Source organism: Chaetodon trifascialis, chromosome 6, assembly GCF_039877785.1.
Source record: "Chaetodon trifascialis isolate fChaTrf1 chromosome 6, fChaTrf1.hap1, whole genome shotgun sequence".
Taxonomy (NCBI): Eukaryota; Metazoa; Chordata; class Actinopteri; order Chaetodontiformes; family Chaetodontidae; genus Chaetodon; species Chaetodon trifascialis.
The window spans coordinates 28,885,295-28,908,526 of record NC_092061.1 but is presented as its reverse complement, the minus strand read 5'-3'; the positions used below and the strand labels follow the sequence as shown (position 1 = coordinate 28,908,526).

Here is a 23,232-nt window from a genome sequence, read left to right as displayed (position 1 = left end):
ATTTCATTCCAAATACAAATGTTATCATTGTAATGCTTAGTGTTATCTACAAAGATGGAGTACATCATTGCTTTGAGGAGGAGGAGGAGGAGGCCGAGGATTTATCATCTAAGGACCTCATATTTAGACATCAGAATCAGAATCAGAAATCCTTTATTTATCCCCAAGGGGAAATTGTTTTTGTTGCAGTGCTCCTTACAAGAATAGAATTAGAAAAAAATTAGAAAAGAAAGAAAAGAGAGAGAACTATATATATATAAAAAGCAAATAAAAAACAAAATATTTATATTGAGAATATATATTTATATAAACAAAATATACCACAAAATATAGAACAGAATATAAAATAATATATATATATACTGAGAAAAAATAAACAGTATATACAAACGGGTGTGCAAAGTAATACAAACAGATGTCAGGAGACATGAGTGACATCAGTCTCCTTGAAAATTGCCATGCGCCTGGCCAGCGGCGTTCTTAAAGGTGAGGCGAGGAGCTGCTGGTGAAGATTTGACTTGGCTGTGCCAAACCCGCTCCACGCCTTCTCTCCCCCCTCTTTCCGAGTTGCGCCACTGGGTGGGAAAATACCAAAGTCTGCGCCGACTTTGCACCCCATTGGCGCAGTGGACCTGACTTTGCACCGCACCTGCGCTGCGCCGGCGGCGGCGGAGTCTAAAATAGAGCCCAATGTGTCTTCCCCCGAGAGGGAGGCTATGGAGACATACATCAGGGACTCCCCCGCTGCAGTATAATCCATCCAACTACCTCTCCTGTCGGTGCTGGGTTTTTCTTCGTCATCAAGAAAGATAAGTCACGAGACTTCCGGTGAGGCACGCAGTGAGATGGTCGCATCACACTGAGCTCCTGCCTACGACCCTTCTTTTGTTTAAATTTGTTCTTTATTTCCAGCCTCAGCTTGTTATATTATTTAGATTAGTCCTCATGAACAATGGCAACAACCAAAAAAGCAGCAAATTTGCCTCAAAAACAGCACGATAACAGCAAACAATTCAAGGCTAATGTTGGCTCACTTGACCACAATAGCGTAGCTATGCTAATCCAACAAACTGCGAATGATCACAGAGATTCACTGAGTGGAATGGGTGCTAGCATGCTAGCAGGAGCACTAGACATGGCATTGGGGCTGCTTGAAAAGACTCTCTCTAAAACGTTGATTTTCTTCGATTACGCAAACTTGAGATAGGCACACACGCTAAAAACATGGAAAATCTAACATCTAAGGTGGAAGCTCTGCAGGGCAATGTACAACAAGCCAAAAAAGACATTAACCACTGCCTGTCAGAGCTGGAGAAGCTACAAAAAACCCCCCAACAAACATGATGACAGAGGACAAAGGAACAATGCCAGGTTAGTTAACCTACCACCAGAGATGGAAGGAGACACTGCCACTGGAGACTGATCGAGCGCACTGAACCAACCTAATCTAGCTCCCGCTCAAATATTTATATATAACTTAAGGTTGAACAAGCAGAACTGAAAAATTTGCTGAAACATAGGGTGGAACACTTAATGCATATAACCGAACACAAAAACTACTCAGAAGGGAGAAGACCAAGTCGCCTCCTTGCTCTCACTCTTTGGCAGCAGGAGAGCAGGTTGTCTATAACTTCAATAAAATGCCCTAGGAAGGGCCTGATCTCAACCACCACAGAGATTAATGAAACATTTAAAAATTTCTTTGCCATCATGCCCCCGTTGACGGACACAACAGCCTTCCCTCCACTCACAGCTAGCTGCCCTTCAGGAGAGGGGTGCCCTGCATCAAGTGGATGTCCAACAAGGGGCCGTTCACCTCCACCATCCCGCTCCTCATCCTCATCCCAGTGCAGGTGGCTGGTTAAGGATGCAGTGCACTGGCACTCCTCACATTCCCTCCACCAGGCGAGAGATCACACACGGGGTCCTGGTGTGGGTGGCAGGGTGGCTGAGCTGGCTTGCCCCCCTGAAGATCGAGCAGATGCTCCCACATCCCTCATCATCAGGGACTCCATCGTGAGGCAAATCCGCATGAGGGGGGCATCCACCCTGTCCTTCCCTGGCACCACCATTATGGATATAATGGGGAAAATCCCAGACATCCTGAGTTTGCATCCATGGGTGAAAAGGATTATTACTTTAACTTTAAAACTTTTAACCTTTAAACCAGGACTTCACCCACCTTTTCAACACCATGTCACAGTCCCAGGTGAGTGTTTTCATCTCCGGCCCTACCCCCACCTGTGGCAGAGGGATAGGCAGCTTCAGCAGGTTGCTTTTAACAGTTTCACATCATTTGAGTACCACACCTTTGTCTTTAGCAGCCCTCCAATTCTCTGCATAATTCTATATAGACCACCCCATCACTCTAGCTCTTTTATCAGTGAATTTTCAGATCTTTTATCAATCATTCACACCTCTTACAACAGGATTTCAATAACTGGTGATTTTAATCTACATGTTGATGACACCTCGGATCCAATATCCAGAGAATTTTTAAATCTTTTAAACTGTCTAGACTTTAAGCAGCACGTCACGCACCCAACTCACAACAAGGGACACACCCTGGACTTGGTCATAACCAATGGCCTGTCCATTGGTGTGTCCTCTGTTGTCGATCTGGCTGTGTCTGACCACCATTGTGTGTTTTTTAACATCACCAGTTTTAACCAGCGCGAGGCCCTGGTGAGAACAGTGAGGAGACGCTACCTAACTTCTGAAGTGGCTGCAAATTTTATTGAGATTTTACAGAGTACTCGTGCCGAAATTTTACCTGCACCCTGTGATTTTATCATTGACAATTTTAACAGCAAACTGCAGTCCACTCTCAACTCAGTAGCGCCACTTTTAACTAAAACAATCACAAGAAAACCTACACCCCCGTGAAGAAACAATTGTTGTGGCTGTGGTTTAGCGATCTGCTCTGATTTGTTCTGTGTATTCTTTCAGGGCTGGAGCGAGGCAGGGGCGGGGCTGATCGTTGCCAGGGTTTGAGCGTCTACCTGACACACCTGTCACTAATTGCCGCTAATCAGGACTCCCCTTCTTAAGCAGGCTTCTCCCACACTCTGGTGCCAGATGATACCCGTGCTTACGCTCGTGTCCACATCTCTGTGCCGATTACCTGACCCCTGCCTCGTGTTCTCCAGCCGTTTGCCTTTGTGCACACTGAGTGACTTTTGTGAGTTTTTGTTCCTGCCTGAGTGCTATCCCCTTGTGGAGATTTCTGTTTAAGTGTCTGTCGAGTTGTTCTCCAGCGCTTGTTGTTTCTTTTGTGTACTGTGTGCTTTTTTTCCCCGCTGAGTTTTTTCCCGTCCTCCCTGAGTTCTTACCTGAGGCTGTCGAGTTTCTCCAGCACCTGAGTTTCTTCTTACCAGTGAGTTTTTTCCCCGAGTGGTGATTTTGAGTTTTTTGTAGTGGCTGTTGAGTTTTCCCTCCAGCGTTTGTTTTTGGACCTTTTGCCCGTGTGCATTCTTTAACAGAGTTTTGTGTTTTTTTCATTAGCAGCTGTCGAGTGTCCTCCAGCAGAGACTGTCATCTCCGTTCCCGTTTATCGGCGCCCTCAGTTGTTTCCTTCTTTTGTTGTTACTTTGAAATAAACTGTGATTTCTGCCGCTCTGCATCTGAGTCCTGTTTCAGAGTCCGTCACAACAATGATGAAATACGTAAACTGAAAAGATCATGCAGGAGTACCAAAAGGAATTGGAGGAAGTCTAAGCAGTCCACCTCGAGACTCTACGACAACAACTCAAAATCTACAATAACGCAGTTAAACAGGCAAGAATTTCTCATGTTTCACAACTTGTCATAGACCACAAAAATAACCCCCGGTTCCTCTTCTCCACCTTTGATATTTTAACTAGCACAAATTTTAATCTAATGTTTTTAACATGCCATCTGATGCTCATTGTGAGAACTTTGCAGACCACTTCAGAACTAAAATCAAGGACATCAGATCCAGCCTTTTATCCCAACAAGTTTTATCTGTTAACACACTGGAATTGTTATCCTTGCCTGAGGAAATGCTGGAGAGTTTTGCCCTGGTTGATGCGAGGACACTTGGTTGAGTTTTCTCCCAAGTAAACACAATAACCTGCAAGATCCAATTCCCACATCACTTTTAAAATCATTTTATGGATTCTTCGAGGAACAGTTTTTAAACATTATGAATTGTTCCCTTCAGATGGGTGTCTTCCCCACCGCTTTTAAAACAGCTGTGGTGAAGCCCCTTCTAAAGGAGAGCACTAGACCCAAACGTTCTTAATAAGTACTGACATGTATCGAATGTACCCTTTTTAAGCAAAATTTTAGAAAAACTGGTTTTTAACCAAGTCAATGACTTTTTAAACAGAAACAACATCTTTGGGAGACATCAGTCTGGTTTTAGGATGAACCACAGTAACGAGACAGCACTTTTTTAAACAACATCAGGTGGAACTTAGATAACAAGAAACTCACAGTCTTGGTTCTACTGGATCTAAGCACCGCCTTTGATACAGTAGACCATCATATTTTATTAAATAGACTCAGACAACTGGTTGGCCTCTCTGATACAGTTTTTTTTAATGGTTCCACTCCAATCTCACAGGCCGGTGTTTTTATGTAAGTATGGATACTTGTTCCTCAGGAACCCATGAAATTAAGTGTTGGGTTCCCCAAGGCTCAATTTTAGGTCCAATTCTTTTTAATCTTTACATGCTTCCTTTTGGAGACGTAATCAGCAGACATGGCATCAGTTTCCATAGCTACGCTGATGATACACAGCTGTACATTGCCGTGTCTCCTGATGACACAGGGTCAATACATACCCTTTTTAACTGTAATAGATGGCAGGGATTTTTCTACAGCTCACTTACTGTAATGCCTTGCTCTCTGGTCTTCCTAAAAAGAGTATTTCATGCCTCCAATTACTGCAAAACAAAACCAGAGGGCGGGCCCACATTACACCAGTCTTACAGTCGCTGCATTGGCTCCCTGTCCACTTCAGGATCGATTTTAAGGTTCTTTTACTGGTTTTTAAATGTCGTAACGGCCTTGTGCCCTCTTACTTATCCGACCTGCTTTTACCATATCAACCCTCGCAGACCCTGAGGTCCTCCAGCACCAGCCTTTTATCCATACCAAAAGCCAGAACAAAAACCCATGGTGAGGTGGCATTTAGCCACTATGCCCCACACTGGTCTGCTGCCAGGGGTGCTGTCCTCAGGCCCCTTCGGCCCAGCTGGTGGGGGGGCTCCCTATCTTGGTGTGGGGATCCGCCGGTCTGTCAGGGTCGAGGGGGCCTGGGTGCCGGTGCCCCCTGTGCCCATAGTCTGTGATGACTCCTCTTGATGTGGGCGGCCCCAAAGGAGGCATTCTCCTCAATCCTCAGTGCCTTGCCATGTCTCGTTACTCCTGCTACTGTCCGTGGTGAGAATGTCTGTGTGTGTGTGCGTGTGTGTGTGTGTGTGTGTGTGTGTGTGTGTGTGTGTGTGTGTGTGTATGTATGCATGTAGTTGAGGGTGTGTGTTAGTACACACACCCTCAACTCCCAGGGTGGGAGGGTTGGATTTTTAGTGCTGTTCTGTTTTGATTTATATTGTTTTTAACTCTTGTAAAGCACTTTGTATTGCATTATATTATGTGTGAAAAGTGCTATGTAAATAAAGTTTGATTGATTGATTGATTGATTGATTGATTGATTGATTGATTGATTGATTGATTGATTGATTGATATTATCCCTCAGTAGTTGGTAGAAACTAAAAACCAAGGGAAAAGAGTGAATATTGGACTTACACTTATCGAGTAGACACAAACACAACTGAAATAAATGAATGATCGTGTTGCTCTGTGACTGCTGGATGTGTCTATAAGCAATGGTGATGTCAGAATGTTGAATATTACAAACATTACATTTTCAGTTTTTCAATAAATAGGATTTCAATTTTAAAAAAAAAAGGGTGGTTGAGGCTTATCACGCCCCAGTGGTGGTTCCAGGGGCGGGGCCACAGGGGCATTGGCCCCATCTGAAATCTAATTGGCCCCCCTGAAGTGCCCCTGTCCTGTCACTCATCTGTTGTTTTGTTAAATAATGCATCAGATTATAGGTGAATGCAATTCCATGCCCAAATATTGATGGCAGTGGTGTGCCAAATAGAAAGGTCCACCGTCAATAAAGCCGACAGAAGAAGACTATCATCTGAATGAACGCAACAATAGCTATGTTTACATGGACACGAATAATCGGAATAAAGGCCTAACCAGATTAAAAATGCTTCATGTAAACACGTCAATCGGAAGATTCTGATCCGATACGGTCCATTCGGAAAGAAATTTCATTCCAAAAGAGAGAGGTGGTTTATGCCGATCATTATTCCGAACAGTGCTCATGTACACACCCATTTGGATCCTGTCTTCCTGGTTGGAGTAAAATTATCTCCTGCTGCAGATGTGTGCACGTCAGCGTGATGCGTTTCCGCCTTTGCGGCCGCCGGTTGCTTTTCGGCAAGCAGCAAAACTGGTCTGTTGCTGACACAACTTTCTTGCTGGAAACTTTAAGAGATCTCAGGATTGTTGAACGTCTTGATGGTCGAAAGGCGAGAAACACCGAGTTGTACAAACAAGTTCATGAAAAGCTGCAGGAAGCCGGAATTCACCGGATAATTTTATTTAGTGTCCATGTAAACAGTGGATTTGGAATTTCCGATCAACCAAGGTTTAGATCAGATTGGAGAAATTTGTGCATGTAAACATAGCTAATGATCATCCGTGACTACGATACCACAGGCGGGCTGGAGACGACACGGAGAACCGTATCAGATCAAGAGAGTTTTGGAGAGGAAAGAAAAAGATGGGATGCAGAGGTTCACTACACTTCTTGAGTTTTTAGCATTCCTAGAACCTTTCAAGGAGGTGTTTCATGAGCTGTTAAGGTTAGGAAGGATTGCCATTGTTAAACCCGTGAGCAGTGCCTCATGTAAGCGGAGCTTTTCAGCCCAAAGTTTAATTAAAAATAAACTCAGAACAACAATGGCAGATAGTTGTTTGAATCACCTTGGGGTCCTGAGCTTTGAGTCCCAATGGGCAAAGTCTTTAGATATGACTGAATTTGTGAGACGTTTCAGTTCCCGTCATAAAAACTGCATAATTATGCTTTTTTGAGATGAGCCAAATGTACAGTAGTTACTTGTATAGTCAGTTTAGAGCAGCACTGTCTGGATCTTGCCTCTAACTTAAGTCACTCACATGGTACTGTGTGTGAGAGAGATGTTCTCAAATTGACAGTGTTGGTGATTTCTCAGATCAACAAAAAGTAAGAACAGGTTATACTGTACTTGTCCAATGTAAGATTAAAAAAAAAAAGTGCATGTTTTTGAATACTAAATTGTGAAACATGTTTGTGAATACTATTTTATTTCCTTTCCTCCCACAGACCAAAAACATGCTCATTAGGTTAATTGATGACTCTAAAATTGTCCGTAGGTGTGAGTGTGACTGTTTGTTTGTCCTTGCATGTGGCCCTGCAATCGGCTGGCGACTGGTTCAGGGTGTACCCCGCCTCTCGCCCATTGGAGCTGAGATAGGCTCCAGTCCCCCACAACCCCGAAAGGGATAGGCGGTATAGATAATGGATGGATTTTATTTCCTATGAAGTTGCTCACATCCTCAAATGTGAAATTGAAAATGAGTTTTCCTGTGTACACTTTTTGAATTAAAATGTTTGAAAAAGGAGTGACTGGATGTGCTTTATCATAAATATGACTGCATGCATGTTGGACAAAGTACATATGCAGAGAAAGACTCAAGTGAGAGCCCTGTGCTGTCTCAACCCCTTCTTCTAGATGTGTAGGCTCCTAAATCAGCCTTCCCTCATGCTGCCCCTTTAGTGTCACAGAATTGGTGCAAGACCAAATGCAGGAACTCCATGCAGGACCTGGTTTGATGTTGTCCGGCATGAAGTCAAATCCAGCAAGCAACGAAATATGAGAGCACCAACGCTCATCCCACAACTTGAACTCTCATTGTAAAACAGGTGTGACGCACTGACTCTGAGTAATGAAAAGTGTGATAATACTATGTAGAACACAAGGAAACAAATTACATCACACGCATTAAGGCTGACCCAAACCCAAAACCACTGCTAGGCAGAGGGACAGAAGAAATATTGCTAACTCCACAGCTGATAAGCCGAGGACCAGAAGAAGTACCGGTAACCCCCACACCTGTGATGTGATTGGGGATAAACAAGCATGTAAGAATGGCAAAGAAAAAAGTCTAACTGACTGACACATCTATCAGGGAGCTAACATGGCTGTTACCAGTTAATCTCTCTACACATCCATGTGACAGAAAGATTATCTTTCACACTAGGTCTTGTGACATTGTATGAAGGGAAACTGGCTTACGAGTCTACCTGCTACCCAAGAAACTGAGCAACTTTCAGTCACAACATGCATTCATATCAGGCCCCATTCCAATCTTGGGGAAAGGAATGAAATCTTTCACCAGAGCAGGCTCCTCACCCTGAATAAATGGCTGACATCAGCATCCCTCAGAGACATAATAGAATTTATTGACAATGTCAACATCTTTTTGGAACTGTAAAGACTGCTTTAAGCCTGACGGAATATATTGAAAAATTATTGATTTCTTCCAAGTGCTGAAAGCTGGAGCTGTTAAAATGGCACACATTTCCCTGTTATGCCATGCTGGACTGTGTAGCTTCTAAAATTTTCTGTTTTATATTCAAAATACACATCCAATCCAAAATGTTGCTTTGTAACATTAGTGGTTCCACGATAGTGATTGTAATGTGCATGTTCAGAACAGGGTGGTTTATGTTGGTAACTGTCAATGTTGGGAATTTTTTTTTTGTCCTGTTTTAAAGTTTTAACCATTAGTGAGGTGGCTGGTACCTTTCTTGACACCTGTATAGACTATCAGTCTTTTTGAGTTCTTGTCCCCTTTATTGAATATTATTAAATGGTTAACATCACTATTAACTGCTGAATCATTATTGGCAAGGGGTAATATATTACTGTACCAAGTTACTTGTGTAATGCAGTGTCCCCAACACTGTTGACATGCCATACCAAAACAAGAATGCTCACATATGCACCAAGGCCAGCACACACAGGCAGACAGCCTGTATCTCTCACCCCTCACCTGACCCTTTGCTTGTCATCACCAAGGCATTCAGACAATGTCACTGCCCCAATCAGGGATCCAATGCTCCCCTTCACCAGGACCCAACATTGCCCCTCCTGACATCCACAACAATCACAAATCAAGGAGTTAGTTGAAGCTGCCATATTGAAGCTCAGTCAAAGTGATGAATTATTAAACAATAACCACAGACATCATTACTCAGGTATCTATCAGAAATGAGACAAACCCCGTGCCACTGCCTTAAAACGGGTCATCTTAAACAGCCAATGACTTGGTCAAATACATAACAGACCATCTAGTACCTGTTTCGCTAATCCTAAATTTGTCAATATTCAGCCACAACCAGTCTCCTTTCCTGTCATTGAATCCTGATAGCTGTAATTAGCTCTTTTTAATGTCAGATCATTGGCTTACAAATCATTTTTGGTTAATAAATCTGATCATTAAAAAGAATTTGTATTTTATGGTTTTAGTTGAGACCTGGCTAAACAGCACTACTGGTGTAGCAACACTGATAAAAGCCTGTTTGACAGATTAATCCTGAATGGAGACATGGATATTCATATCAACAAAAAGAATGACTCCAAAGCTATGGAGCTTGTAAATTTACAGGACAGCTTTGAAATTACACAACATGTAAATAAAGCTATTCATCAGGATGGTAACATTCTGGACTTACAGTACCAGTCAAAAGTATGGACCCAGCTTCTCATTAAATGTTTTTTTTTTTTTCTTTTTTTTTTAAATTTTCTAAATTGTAGGTTAATACTGAAGACGTCCAAACTATGAAGAAACACATATGGAATTAAGTAGTAAACAAAAAAGTGTCAAATAAAGTAGAATATGTTTTATATTTTAGATTACTCAAAGTAGCCACCATTTGCTTTGATGACAGCTTTGCACACTCTTGGCATTCTCTCACTCAGCTTCATGAAGTAGTCACCAGGAATGGTTTTCAGTTAACAGGTGCGCCTTGTCAAGAGTTAAGAGTTCTGGAATTTCTTGCCTTCTTAATGTGTTTGAGACCATTAGTTGAATGAGAAAGTGCATCCAAACTTTTGACTGGTACTGTATGTATAATAACAACAGGGTGAAACAATGACATGGGGCAATGAGACAATGTTTAAGTATCAGATTTACCCATTTCTAACCATTTGTTTGTCACTCTTAACAAAGACTAAAAGTGAACTTTTGGTTCAAGAGATTCATAGATGGCTTCATGTCTGACTCCCTGTCATGCTATCTCTGCTTTTAAGGTGACATTACTTCATTCATTTGTTCCCCTAAACTGACTGACCAACTTAAAAAAAAAACAGTCAGATTACAGTAACACTGTAGAATGATGTCAGGTACAGAGCCCTGGACCTGACATGGAGAAAAAAAAAATTAATTTGTGCGAACGAAATACTAATTCGTGGGAACGAAATAGTAATTTGTGCGAACGAAATACTAATTTGTGGGAACAAAATACTAATTCGTGGGAACAAAATAATTAATTCATGGGAACAAAATAATTAATTCGTGCGAACGAAATACTAATTCCTTCCCACAAATTATTCACAGGGTTATGCTGCTGCCGATCGCACGTGGCACAATGCTTATTGTCAACAAAGCGGCGACACACAGCCACATACGCAAGCACAGTCTTTGATATGTCATCAGATACGGTGGGACAATCAATAAAGATAATTTAATGTAGTAAATAGTGTTTGTTGTGGTTATTTTGCACAGAAATGCGCCTGACATCTTCTTTGAAGTCTGTGTGTGTGGGCGTGTTTACACATGGCTGCTGACGCTGCTGACAGACAGGAGCGAGGAATCAGACGAGAGTCACAGAGTTGCACAGCTGATCATAGCTTTTATATAACTGTGTCTCTGGTGAAATTCATAACTTAAACTATAGCATTGGATCTCACGTTTTGGTGCCATGTGTTTTTATCACATTGTAGAGGAGATCGTCCTGTTTACTTTGATATGCATATCGCCGACCTCCGCTGTAAAGAGACCTATTTAACACGAACTCAAACATGAGCGTAATTTTGATGTTATGGTATGTTATGTTTGATGATGTTATGGTCAGTGCAGTGTGCATCCACTTGTTCCAAAACTACACACAGCTGTTCATCGCTGGATCTGCAGACCATTTCCGTACGGATTGGTGGAGTCTAACGATCCGTTTGGAGTGGAGTCCCATTTTGTCACCTCTGGATTGATTGGTGATGAGACACCGGTGTGTATCCGTTCCCACGAATTAGTATTTCGTTCGCACGAACTAATTTTTTTTTTTCCATGTCAGGTCCAGGGCTCCGTAGTCAGGTGATGGGAACACCAGAATATTGGATTCTGAGCTTCTTTAGCAAACATTAATAGCCACAACAACATGCTAAATCAGGCAAGCAAGTTTTGTGAGATGGGTCTTACCTTCGAGTTGAGGTCTCTGTGGTAAATGTTTTTGTAGTGCAGGTAGATCATTCCTCTGCTTATATCACAGGCCAGGTCCACCTTCTCTCTCCAGCACAGGGGAATGTCTTTCTTGGCCAGAAGCTCTTCCAGACAGCCACCATTTACATACTGAAACAGCCAACATATAAAAGGGTATATACAGCATCAAAATATAAAACTCATAGGAGCAAGAAGAAATTAATTGGTTTAAATTTAGCAGTAGAATAGTAATGTGTTTGTTGAATTTAATATAGTAATTTGAAGTGTATACAGGTGTACAAACAAATATATTAGTTCATGTGAAAGTGTAAATTCCTCTCATATACAGTATGACATTACTCTGAAGCACAGAAGAAGAAGAAGAAGAAGAAGAAGAAGAAGAAGAAGAAGTGCACGTTGTGTTTTGTTTTGTATTCTGTCGAGTTGTGTGGGGCTTGTTTTCTGTTTGTCCTCTTTCGGCAGAGGTTGGGCATGGTTTGGGAGCTGGCTCTGACACCGCAGGTGCCAATCACAATCTTGGATGGGATAAAGACTGTGAGCCAGATTATTTCCACCACTCAGTGGTATAGTCCGCTGATTCACTAGTGTTACTAGAGACACTAAATAGTTTGCAAGCCAACGTTTTGTCTTCCATTTGTTTTTTATCACGTGTCCTTTTTCCTCATCTCCTCAGAGAGAGTCTGCCTGTTCTAGCCTCCAGCACTAGCGTCCCTGCCACCTCGCCACCCAGCCTCGCTCCACCACCTACCTCAAGCCCGCAACAACCACTACCGTGCCCTGCATGTATTCATCCACCAGAACACCGATCGCAGCTACACACTACAGATCCACTCACCACCTCTGGACCCCGTGCCTTGCCAGTGGCTCACAGAAACTCTCACATAACCATTCATCAGTGCATCTGGAAACTCTAGTTGTCTGCAGTATTATGTTAACTTTTCACTCTGCCTCTGAGTCTGCTTTTGAGCCCTAAAACAGCCACAGATATTAACAGGACATTCCCCTCCTGTAGACCAGGTGGCAGTATGTAGAACATTAGCTGTAACATCTGGTGACAAGTGCCAAATGCCACCCACCAATAAAACAAGGGGCAGAAGAAGAACAAGAAGCACAAAAAGGATGAACATAGGAGGGATGGACCTGCCAAAAAGGCTGAAAGTTTGTGCTACTATTTCACCAAATGGGAGGAAGTTTACCCATACTTAATGAAGAGCAACAGCATGGTCAAAGTCATGCTTTTTATTTTAGTGTATCACATGAAGGGAAAAGCAATAGACCTGCCAAACATAAACGCAGGAGGCACAGAGACTAATGCTCCATTAATAATTGTATTTATAGTATCTCTACCATCTATTTTCATAATCACCCTTTCTGACCCATTGTCTCTCTTGCCAGTAGCTTCTCACAAAATCACAACTAATAATGTGTAAGTGATGTGTACATTACTATATAACTGCAGTTACTTAATGTAGGAACTTGTTTTCCCAATCCTAGTTGCTCTGGTATTTTAAAGCAGCTGGTTGCCTCATGGTGACTTTAGAATTCACGGTGTATACCCTTGTCTAAATGAAGGGGTATGTGGACAGTGTAAAGATGGTGAGACAACCCAGACAGGGCACTCGAAAATTTTGCTTATTTTCAAATCCCATTGTAGATAGGTATAAAATACGGTCACTTCTGTCTCCAAAAAACAAGACAGCCATAATGCCAAACATGAGGCTTCAAATTGGTGGTCCATACACCAGTGGGTGACGTCATGGTGGCTACGTCCACTTCTTTCATACAGTCTATTCTCTGAAGCTATGACCAGGCCTGGTTACACAATAAGCACCTGACTCAGCTTGCTCACCATTTCATCACCATCAGGTCATATCAGTGTAATCTGTGTTTTTATTCACAATCAGAACAAACCCAGCCTGTGAACATGCACAGTAACAATGACTCACAAGGTGCTAAAAGGAAAAAAAAAAAGTAGGACTCACCTCTAGGATCGGATAGAGTTTGTCTTCCTTGACACAGATTCCTAGATATCTAGAATAAGACGCAATATGTTTATTGATTGTTCCTTGTTCATCCCTATTAGCTGAGTTTTACAAGGAAATATATTATGTCGTATCATTATTGATATATTTTTTTAATTAATGTTTTCTGGGGATTCCACATATTACCACACATAGCACTTTTAGCCATGTTGGTAGCACGACGCTGGGAAAGGCAGTGTTAGTCTGTCGGTTGGTCAGTCCATCACTCTGGCCCAGAGTGAAATATCTCAACAACTGTTGGACGGATTGGCACATTTGTACATATACCCATGATCCCAGGGGATGAATCCTAAAGACTTTGGTGATCCCCTGACTTTTCATCTAGCACCACAAGGAGGATGACATCTTTAGTCATTGTTATTTTTATTGCTTTAGTAGTCAAGAATGAAATGAAGGATTGGCATGAAATTTGGTGTAGACTTTCATGTTTCGCTCAGGGTAAATTAGTGAAACATGGCAGTGCAACGTGGAATAGGACCTTCTCTCTCTGCAGATAAAAAGGGCTCATTCTTAGATAAACAAATGCAGCAGTTCTTATTTTCAGGTCATTATACAGTAATAAAAACAATTAGGGTTAGGGTTAAAATTCTTTTCAATTTCAGGCAGAAGATACCCCTAACTCCTACATATTGGACCTTTAAAGGATAAGGCTAATACAGCTGGATACTGTAGTTGTTATCCACTGTTACACAAACAAGAGGAAAAAGTGCACTTGTAGGAGACTAGGAGACTTTTCAGCAGTGGATTAACACACATTTAGTGCTCTCATCATTATTTGTGACAGCAAGACAGTGTGTGTGGGATTGAGTCAAAATTAATTACCACGTGTGTTCATGGAAATGAATGTCACCCAGTGCAATGTTCAAGTATCATGAGACTTACCCTTTAAACTAATATGATATGATCACGTGTGATGTGTGATGTGGGATGTGATACAATACAAAACATTATTGCTGAAATTTGCCTTTGTTTTCACCATAAGACGACACAACAAACCTGGACCCATAGTATACACACACGAATAACATGCATTCAAATGCATAAGTGGGATTTCACTAAAAATTTTGGGAAATATATAGCTTTACTATCAAATTTAAAAATGCTTAAACTACTGAGTGACCTGTCCCTCTTCTATTCTATTGTGTATTTTAACCCATTTAATTACATCAGACACCTGATCAGTTAGTCATCAGAGCTGATTAGCCAAAGAAGAACAGTGTAACAGTATTGCTTGGTTCCTGGGAACAATGATTTCAAAAAGGCACAAACAATATGCATACTGTTTTCGTCAAAGCCTGAGCAGGTAAGCTACACTCTGATAACCTTACCACTTTGACCTTGCTAAATGGCTAAAATAAGATTGCTTAGGCAAACATTACTGTATGTCTGCCTAACTTCACATATTATGTAACTGCTGTAGATGACAGGACCAGTGTTATATAGTACCAAGGACTCATTTAATTTGTGCTGACTGCAGTGGCAGCGCTGACTGCCAGCCACAGCAAGGCTGTGCTTCAGTCCTGTTACAACTATCAATTTAATAGAGTAAGCAACATTGTACATGCAAGTTAATTGAGTCTTTGGTACCACTTTCCATGGAATTTTCATTCGTAGTTATGAACTCAATGTAGTTTCTCACAGCTGTACAGAGCATTTTTTCTTTTCCTCCTTTCTTTTCTCTCCTTTCTTCGCCTCTTTCAGCTCATTGTTTTGGATTTGTGACATTCAACTTTCCTTTTTTTGTTTGTTTGTTTGTTTTCAGTTTCAAAACTCTCATCAAGCTCATTTTCATCAGGGATGTTTTTACCACAAACGTGCTGATAAATACCAAACACCAGACACGTCACTGAACATAGAGCATTTAGCAGCTCAAACGTCAGATATTGCCTCAGGAGAAATACATTTTGAAAACCGAAATATAATTAAAAGGAGAGTATTTGACATATTCATCACAGGGATGCAAACATGACTGCAAATGAGAGGCAATATTGATCTGTGTCTGCTGGATATGTAAATAAGCAACTGTTTGAAAACTTTGCCAAGTGATAATAATATTTCCAATTAGTTCAGCTGTCCACATTTAGCGAAATTAACCAACACATACCGCATGCAAGATATTATTGGAGTTTTTTTATATATATATATATATTATGTAAACACATGCATACACATTTTCTTCTACATTTTTTACCTACTATTCTTGGCAGCATTGGGTTTCTATTACATTTCCATCTGGCATGAAAATTAAACCATCATTTAGGAGTCTCCTAATAGATTTTCATGGTAGTAGTACAATACAGTAGCAGTACAATAGTACATTAAGGAATGGCTGCCTGTAAAGGTGTGAAAAATTCATCCATATGGTTTGCAAAATGAATATAATAGTATACCTGGAACAAAACAAACAAACAAACAAACAAACAAACAAAAACAAGCACTGGTATGTCCCTTGGGACTTCACTACAAACCCTTTTGTGAAACTGTAACCATTGTTGGTTACTGGTCCCTTTAGCACTTCTTTATTACTAATGAATTTTTATAATTTTATTGATATTAATACAGTTACTGATATAGATAACTATCCTTACTATCTGCTAATAACCAAACCTGCTCTAAAAAGATCCCAACAACCTAAAGTAAATTTAAATCTTTTAAACATTATACTCTAAGTGAAATATATTTAGAGGGTTGTGTGGATTTGGCAGAAATATGCATACATTGTTTAAAGTCAGTTTCAGTATTATCAGCATGTAAGTATGAACCGTAGTACATTTATTTAGTATAGCAGTAAGTAATATGAATGAGTTTAGAGGGTATTGCCATTATACTGTTCTAAAACTATGGTAGCCATAAATGCTCCTACCAAAATACAGATTGTGAAGTTAATACGTAGAGGAAGAAAAGGAGTGTCAGGGAGAGTGTGATGTGAGGGAGGGCCTAGAGCCTGTTGAGATAGAGAGGAGAGACTGAATGTGTTGTGAGGGGAAAACCTCAAGTTTCTTTTGCTTTAGTAGAATTGAACCCATTAGACAAATCACAAAGGTAAGAAGTGGGAAATGAGTGGACTTTTACCTGACAATATTGGGGTGAGAGAGCTTCTGCAGCAGGCTGATCTCTCGTACAATGCTGTCTTGGTCCACATCATTTTTATATATCTTCACCACCATCACTTTCCGACTGGTGCTGTGAATCACCTGAAGGACATTGGTTTCTGTTAGTAGCAGAGATGGTGGAAGTAAAAGGGGCAATAGCACTTTCTAACAGTAGTGATGGTGATGGTGATGCCAGTAGATTTACAGTGGAGACAATGTGGCAGAGGATTTTAAAGCAAGATTCTGAAAGTGTATGTATGAAATCAAGGACCAATAGCTCAGTTGGTAGGGTGTTCGCCCCATGTATTGAGGCTGTCACTCCTCTGCAGTGGCCACACATTGGACTCCCACCTGCGATTCATTTGCTGCGTGTCATCCGCTCTCTCTTTGGCCCCTTTCCTGTCGTACCTTCAGCTGTTTCTAGCATAAAGGCTAAAATGCCCAAAAACAGAAAAAGAAAAAAAAAAAAAACGATTTGTGGTTTGTATGTTGATTCTATGATGATTTCCATGTTGTGGTGGCACGGTGGCACAGGTGGTAACACTGTCGCCTCACAGCTAGAAGGTCCCCGACTCAATTCCCGCTGTGGGCGCCGGGGGTGTGTCCTCCACCATGCCTTTGGTGCCTGCTGCTCGAGGAAAAAAGGGGCCTTTCTGTGTGGAGTTTGCATGTTCTCCCCGTGTTCACCAGGGGGATCCTCCATAAAATAAAATAAAAAACCCTCTAAAAACATGCATGAAGATCACCACCTGACCAATGGTGACAACGAAGAAAACTGGGTCCCAGGGCGCCAGTCCGATGGCAGCCCACCGCTCCTGGTCTGCCGCAGAGGAAATTTTTCACCAGTGCATTGCGTGTGTGTGCATTTGCATGTAATGTGTGACGAATAAAGTGGATTGTCCCTCTGATGTTGAGCAAAAACATGCTTTCAAAATCTCATTCAATTTGAACACATCAAAGCTCTAACTTCCGAATCACTCATCCATACTGTCCATGCCTCTCTCTACCTCATTTCATCAGGGACAAAAGCCTAAATGCATGAAAATCATTTCTTAGGTTGACTCCAGCACTGGTGTCACATTAGGAGTTATGTAAGGTCTCAGCTGGAGATGAGTATTGCACGTCCATAGTCTCGAAAGCTGGTGGGCCAATCATGGAATGGCAAGAATGTCCCAATTAATGGCTGGAACAAAGCAAGCTTTGATGACAGCTCACATGAAGGCCTGCAACAAGGCCAAATGGGGGAGGACAGAAGGAATACCTTATAGACTTTGGAGAAGAAGCCACTCCCGATTAGCTCAGCGGTGAAGTTTTCCCAGAACTCCAGTTTGCGGACAGCAGTGCGGAGTTTCTGCCAGCGGTCCACATGATAGTACTTGTCTGAAGACTCACCATACAGGGTGGGACTAGTGGGCTCAGAGGACATATCCACATCACACATCCTGGAGATGTCCGCTGGGAAGGTAAAGACACAGAGACAGAGGTTAAGCTGAAGCTACTAAAAGGTTATATTTAGGTTATGAGCTGGAATTGTTCATTTAGTAAAAAAAAAAAATACAAGCTGTGGAAAAGAATCACCCAAAAAAGCACAGGTAGAGGCACAATCTTCAACACATGCATGTTAGTTTATATTGCCATTAAAAAGTGACAGTCCCTGTACGTAGCCCTGCAGATCATGTTGGACTTATTTTCCCTTTTTCTATTTCAACCTTGACCAGAATATAATGGAAGTGAAAAGAATTTTTAAAATTCTATTAAAAAAATCCAAAGAAATCTCTTTCCAAAAACCATGACCTGGTGATGATAGAAAGCTTGCAAGCTACTTCAATCAGTCAAATGGAGCCCATACTACTGCATTACATTCTTTTCACTGCAACATATAGCAAATGCATTCTTTTCATAATGGCAGCGTCATTACGCTGCCATTTCTACCATGCGTGCTTACATAAACTCACCTGAGAGCTGTGACGTCACCTACTTATATAAAACTACTTTGTCAAAGTCAGAATTTATTTGTATCCAGACAAATGTACTATGTTTTTAGTCTGGCCGCACTACTTTCAAGATAACTGTGGACTCTTTGATACGAGATATTTTCACTTGTTTTAAAATTTGATTTTGTTGTTCCGTTGATAGATATTTTTGCTAATTGTAAGCGAAATTTCCCACATTTTACTGCTTTTTCTGTTTTTTAGAGTTGAGTTTTTGCAGTGGCAGGGTTGTGTTTTAATTAATTCAAGCAAATTGCATGTTAGTTAGAGTTAGTTACAACTTGATTTTTTGAAAGAATGACAAGCCTGCTAGGTGTGTTACCAGTAGAGGCAAGAAAATGTTTTGTTTTGTTTTTTGTAACTTTGTGAACATACCTTTAAGATTGACAGGTTCACACAATGATGATGGTGTATCATTGAGTAAAAAATATATCAAATTCAACCTGAAAGCGGTGACTGGAACACAACATTATGCATGAATGACACAGGCTTTTATTCACTCAAAGTTTAAGATCCTGCAGCTCGTAATTCTACCAAAAAAAAAAAAAGATGGCCATTGAACTCAAGTTGTCAAGATGGAAAAGCCATTGGATACACTATACACACTATATTCATATTTATATCTATATTCCATACCTACATTTATATCAGTATACTGGTCAGCCCAACAAAATGTAAAATAATCGAATTGCACACTGATGCTGAAAAGATAATAGCAACGCAAAAGATTATGACAACCAAAGGGGCAACTTATACATTTAACTGTATTAAAGCAACCCTGGATGAAAGAGCGATGCACAAAAGGTCTAATTTAATTTTCCTACTTATTAGCTGCATGGATGAAGGGAAAGTGCTTCCACTTTACAGAGCAAAACAAAGACGAATTAATAATGTGCGTCATCACTGAACACAGACACTTTCCAGAGTGGTCAAGCGAGCATGTAAAAGTGTGTACTCAAGAGACAATATAAGGTAATTTCTGTCAAGGGATAATAATAATAAACACAATAATTATAGTTTTTATTTTTTTATCAATGAACAATGTGCATCGTGCAGTAAACGGAAAAATCGTAAATCTAATCAATATTTGGCATGATCACCCACTGCCTTTAAAACAGCACCAATTTTCCAAGGTACACTTTCGCACAGCTTGTCATGCATGCATGCAGGGTACAGGAAAACAAGGGTTAGGACCCAAACACACACGTCAGGGACAGAGCTAGTGTTGATGATGATTTATTGTGACACTCTGAGGAGGACGCACAGGAAGATAGACTGCGAAACAGTTTTTATGGTACTCAGCGGGTACTTTGTTTCAAGCATCTTGGAAAACTTGCCAAAATTCTTCTGTGTCTCAATTGCTTATGTCTCTTTACATAAGCCCAGACTGAATTGTTGATGTTGAGATCAGGGCTCTGGGGGGATCATGCCATCTATTGCAGGACATCTTTTCTCTTCTTCTTCTATTACTCGGCTGTATGTTTTAGGTCATTGTCAAGCATTGCATGACATCTCCCTAATGGTATTGCATGATGAATGAGAATTTGCCTGTACTTCTCAACATTGAGGACATCACTAATTGTGACTGAATACCCAACTCTCTTTGCAGAAATGCAACTCCAAACCTGCAAGGAGCCTCCACGATACTTCATTTTTGCCAACAGACACATCCTTGTAGTGCAACTGCCTTCCGTGTGAGCCCAATATTGCACAATTTGGCTCATCAGTCCAGAGCACCTGTTGCCATTTTTCTGCACTCTAGTTCTTGTGTTTTCGTGCATAGATGTGTAGCTTGGCTTTGCTTTGACATTAAAGGAATAGATTTAAGGCTGAAACAATTTTCCTAACTGTGGATGGATGTGCCAGGGTCCCACTGGTTTCTGCCAGTTCTGAGCTGACGGCACTGCTAGACATGTTCCAATTGTGAAGCTAAGTCAGCTTGATGTGTCCTTGATCTGCTGCCCTCACTTTTCTTGGCTGACCACTGTAATTTTTCTGTAAACAACCTTGCTTGTTTCTCCATGCTTCTTTAGTAGTGCTTTGAGAGCACATCTCAAAACACCCTTCTGCCTGTGAGAGACCTTGTTGATTCAGGATGACCACCTTGGTTCTTATTGCTATGCTTACTCTTGCCATGGTGTTCTCTTGCCATCCTTTTAGGATGGCTGTTCCTCAACCATTTAGTTCCCCCCTACACAGACGTTTGTGTTTCAGATAATGATTTTGGTTTAACCTACACATTATTGTTGACATCTCATTACATGGATCAACAAAGACAGGCCTGCATGTAAAACCAAAAGCCTGCACGAAGGCCCACAGGTCAAAACAGTAGCCTGATTTTTTATTTATTTATTTATTTTAAGTGAACAAACTGAAACACTTGTTAAATGTTCCTGAAGTGATTTCAAGTATTAGACTTTTGTCTGGGCAGAGACGGATTAATGATAGTGTGTTACTGTAAGCTTTACTGTATTATCAAATTAACAGACCACCAAGTCCTGTTGTTGATGTTTGAGATCACTGTGCTTGCTGCCTGTTTTCATGTACTTAGCACATAACATTGATTGTGTGGCCTGTGTCATCAGGCTTTGCTTGTTTTGTTTTAGTTTTCTGCTACTGCCATAATGCCAGTAAGCTGCACTTTATCAGTTAAAAGACCAATGCCACAGCTGACAAACTCTGAGCTGAGCTCATTTCTGTGTGATAAAGAGACAGTTATTGTGTCTTTCCATGGCAATTAGGATCCCCTCTGCCTTGCAGTGAGTACCTTTCCCCCTCTCTCTGTACACATCCAGACACCTTCACAGGCATTCACACTCACACACACACATATACCTGTTAATTTTACTGATATTAATGCAGTTATTGGTATCAATAACTATCTGTAGTATCTGCTAATAACCAAACCTGCTCCTATCAGATTCCAACATTATGTTGTTCAACAACACCTGTTGTGCATAAAGAGCATAAATAGATGGAAAAGTGTAAAAGGTATGATGGATGCAAAATACAGTGTAAGCAGGAAGCTAAACTGCATTACTGGCTAGAATTTGAATGAAGAAGTGGCAGAAGAATAAGAATAAATCTCATAATGTATGAAAGACGATTATTATTTGAATGGAGTTTCTGTCTTAAAGTAAACTTGAAAAAAGGAAAGTGTCTAGGACGTGTGTGTGTGTGTGTGTGTGTGTGTGTGTGTGTGTGTGTGTGTGTGTGTGTGTGTGAGAGAGAGAGAGAGAGAGAGAGAGAGAGAGAGAGAGAGAAAACTGCACTATTTTGCTAATCTATATCAGCTTTCTTTTCCCAGCTGTAATCAAAGTTTGAGGATGAGTAGTTTGAAGGACTTTCTAATTGACTTTGTCTGTAACTAAGATTCAAAGAAAGCTAAATATTAAGATTTTAATGAGATTTGAAAGTTGAATAGTATCAAAGATGTATGAAAGCTGGTTAACAGTTGAAAGTCTGAATGGTCTTTCTAGCTCAAAGTAAGAAGATAGAAGACTTGAAAATGGATGAAAACTACACAGTACAGTATATTCAACAAAGAATTGTGTAAACAATTGACACAGAATGATCTCAGGGAAGTCTGAACCTGCAAAAGAGTTTTATCCATCAACTAAAAAAAGTAAAATTATGACCAGTCTATTATCCTTTCACAAAATGTACATACAGTACATGCACCAATCCTTTACATATATTACAGATGGGGTAAAACTTGCAGGTTTAACATCCCACAGTGAGACCGGTTATTTGCTCTCCATTCCTCACAAAGGGGGTAGTCCTGACCTAACATCAGCCACAGAGGACTGGGGTGACAATACTGAAGGTCAGACTTTATTTTTTCTGCAACAACAGCCTCTCTGGCCTTTACGATGATGGCGGTGGAAAGCACATGCTAACATATGAACCCAACTGGCAGGGTTTTCTCAATCAAGCCAGGGGAATCAACCCTGGCCATTCATGCAGCTTTTGTTCATTTGGATTTGGTCTAAACAATCACTACACTTTCAGCTCCAACAGTGCTTACAGTGCATCCCTATGATCTATCATGTCACTCTCTCAGTCTCTCTACTTGCTCAATCCTTCATCTGTCTTCAATAGGCTTATACATATTTTAAAGATGTGGCTCCCAAACATTTTTTTTTGTCACAACCCACCTTGGAAACTGAAAAAGTGTCTTGCCCAAAAATGTTACATTTATGTTTACATTTTTCCATCAACTTCTACTAGGGAAATGCATAACAGATATCTCAATAGCCATCACCTGTTATTCTTTTCTTTACTCTCATATCTTGTTTGATTGCTAAGTTGCAACTTGAATCTTGCAAGCCTTGCTAGCATCAGAGGACCCCTGTTTCTTTATCTCTTCCAAATTAATTAAATTACAATTTGACATGTCATTGTAGGAAAAGCACAGTTGTAATAGGTAACATGAACAATGGCTTGTCCAAGCAATCAATTCAATGCAGCAATTTATGTTATTAGTTATATCTGCATTGGATAAGTGTCTACCAAGT

At 40.8% G+C, this 23,232-nt stretch overlaps 1 protein-coding gene across 2 annotated transcripts in view; it reads right to left on the bottom strand.

The window, feature by feature from the left end:
• Positions 1-23,232, bottom strand: part of LOC139331993 (dual specificity testis-specific protein kinase 1) — a 63,806-nt gene that overhangs the window by 22,201 nt on the left and 18,373 nt on the right. For both annotated transcript variants that reach the window (XM_070963643.1, XM_070963642.1), the window contains 4 exons: positions 17,986-18,179; positions 16,705-16,826; positions 13,573-13,621; positions 11,570-11,719 (listed from right to left, as the gene is read on the bottom strand). In XM_070963643.1, the coding sequence (XP_070819744.1) occupies positions 11,570-11,719; positions 13,573-13,621; positions 16,705-16,826; positions 17,986-18,165 (501 nt within the window). In that variant the 5' untranslated portion in view covers positions 18,166-18,179. The remainder of the gene's footprint in view (positions 1-11,569; positions 11,720-13,572; positions 13,622-16,704; positions 16,827-17,985; positions 18,180-23,232) is intronic.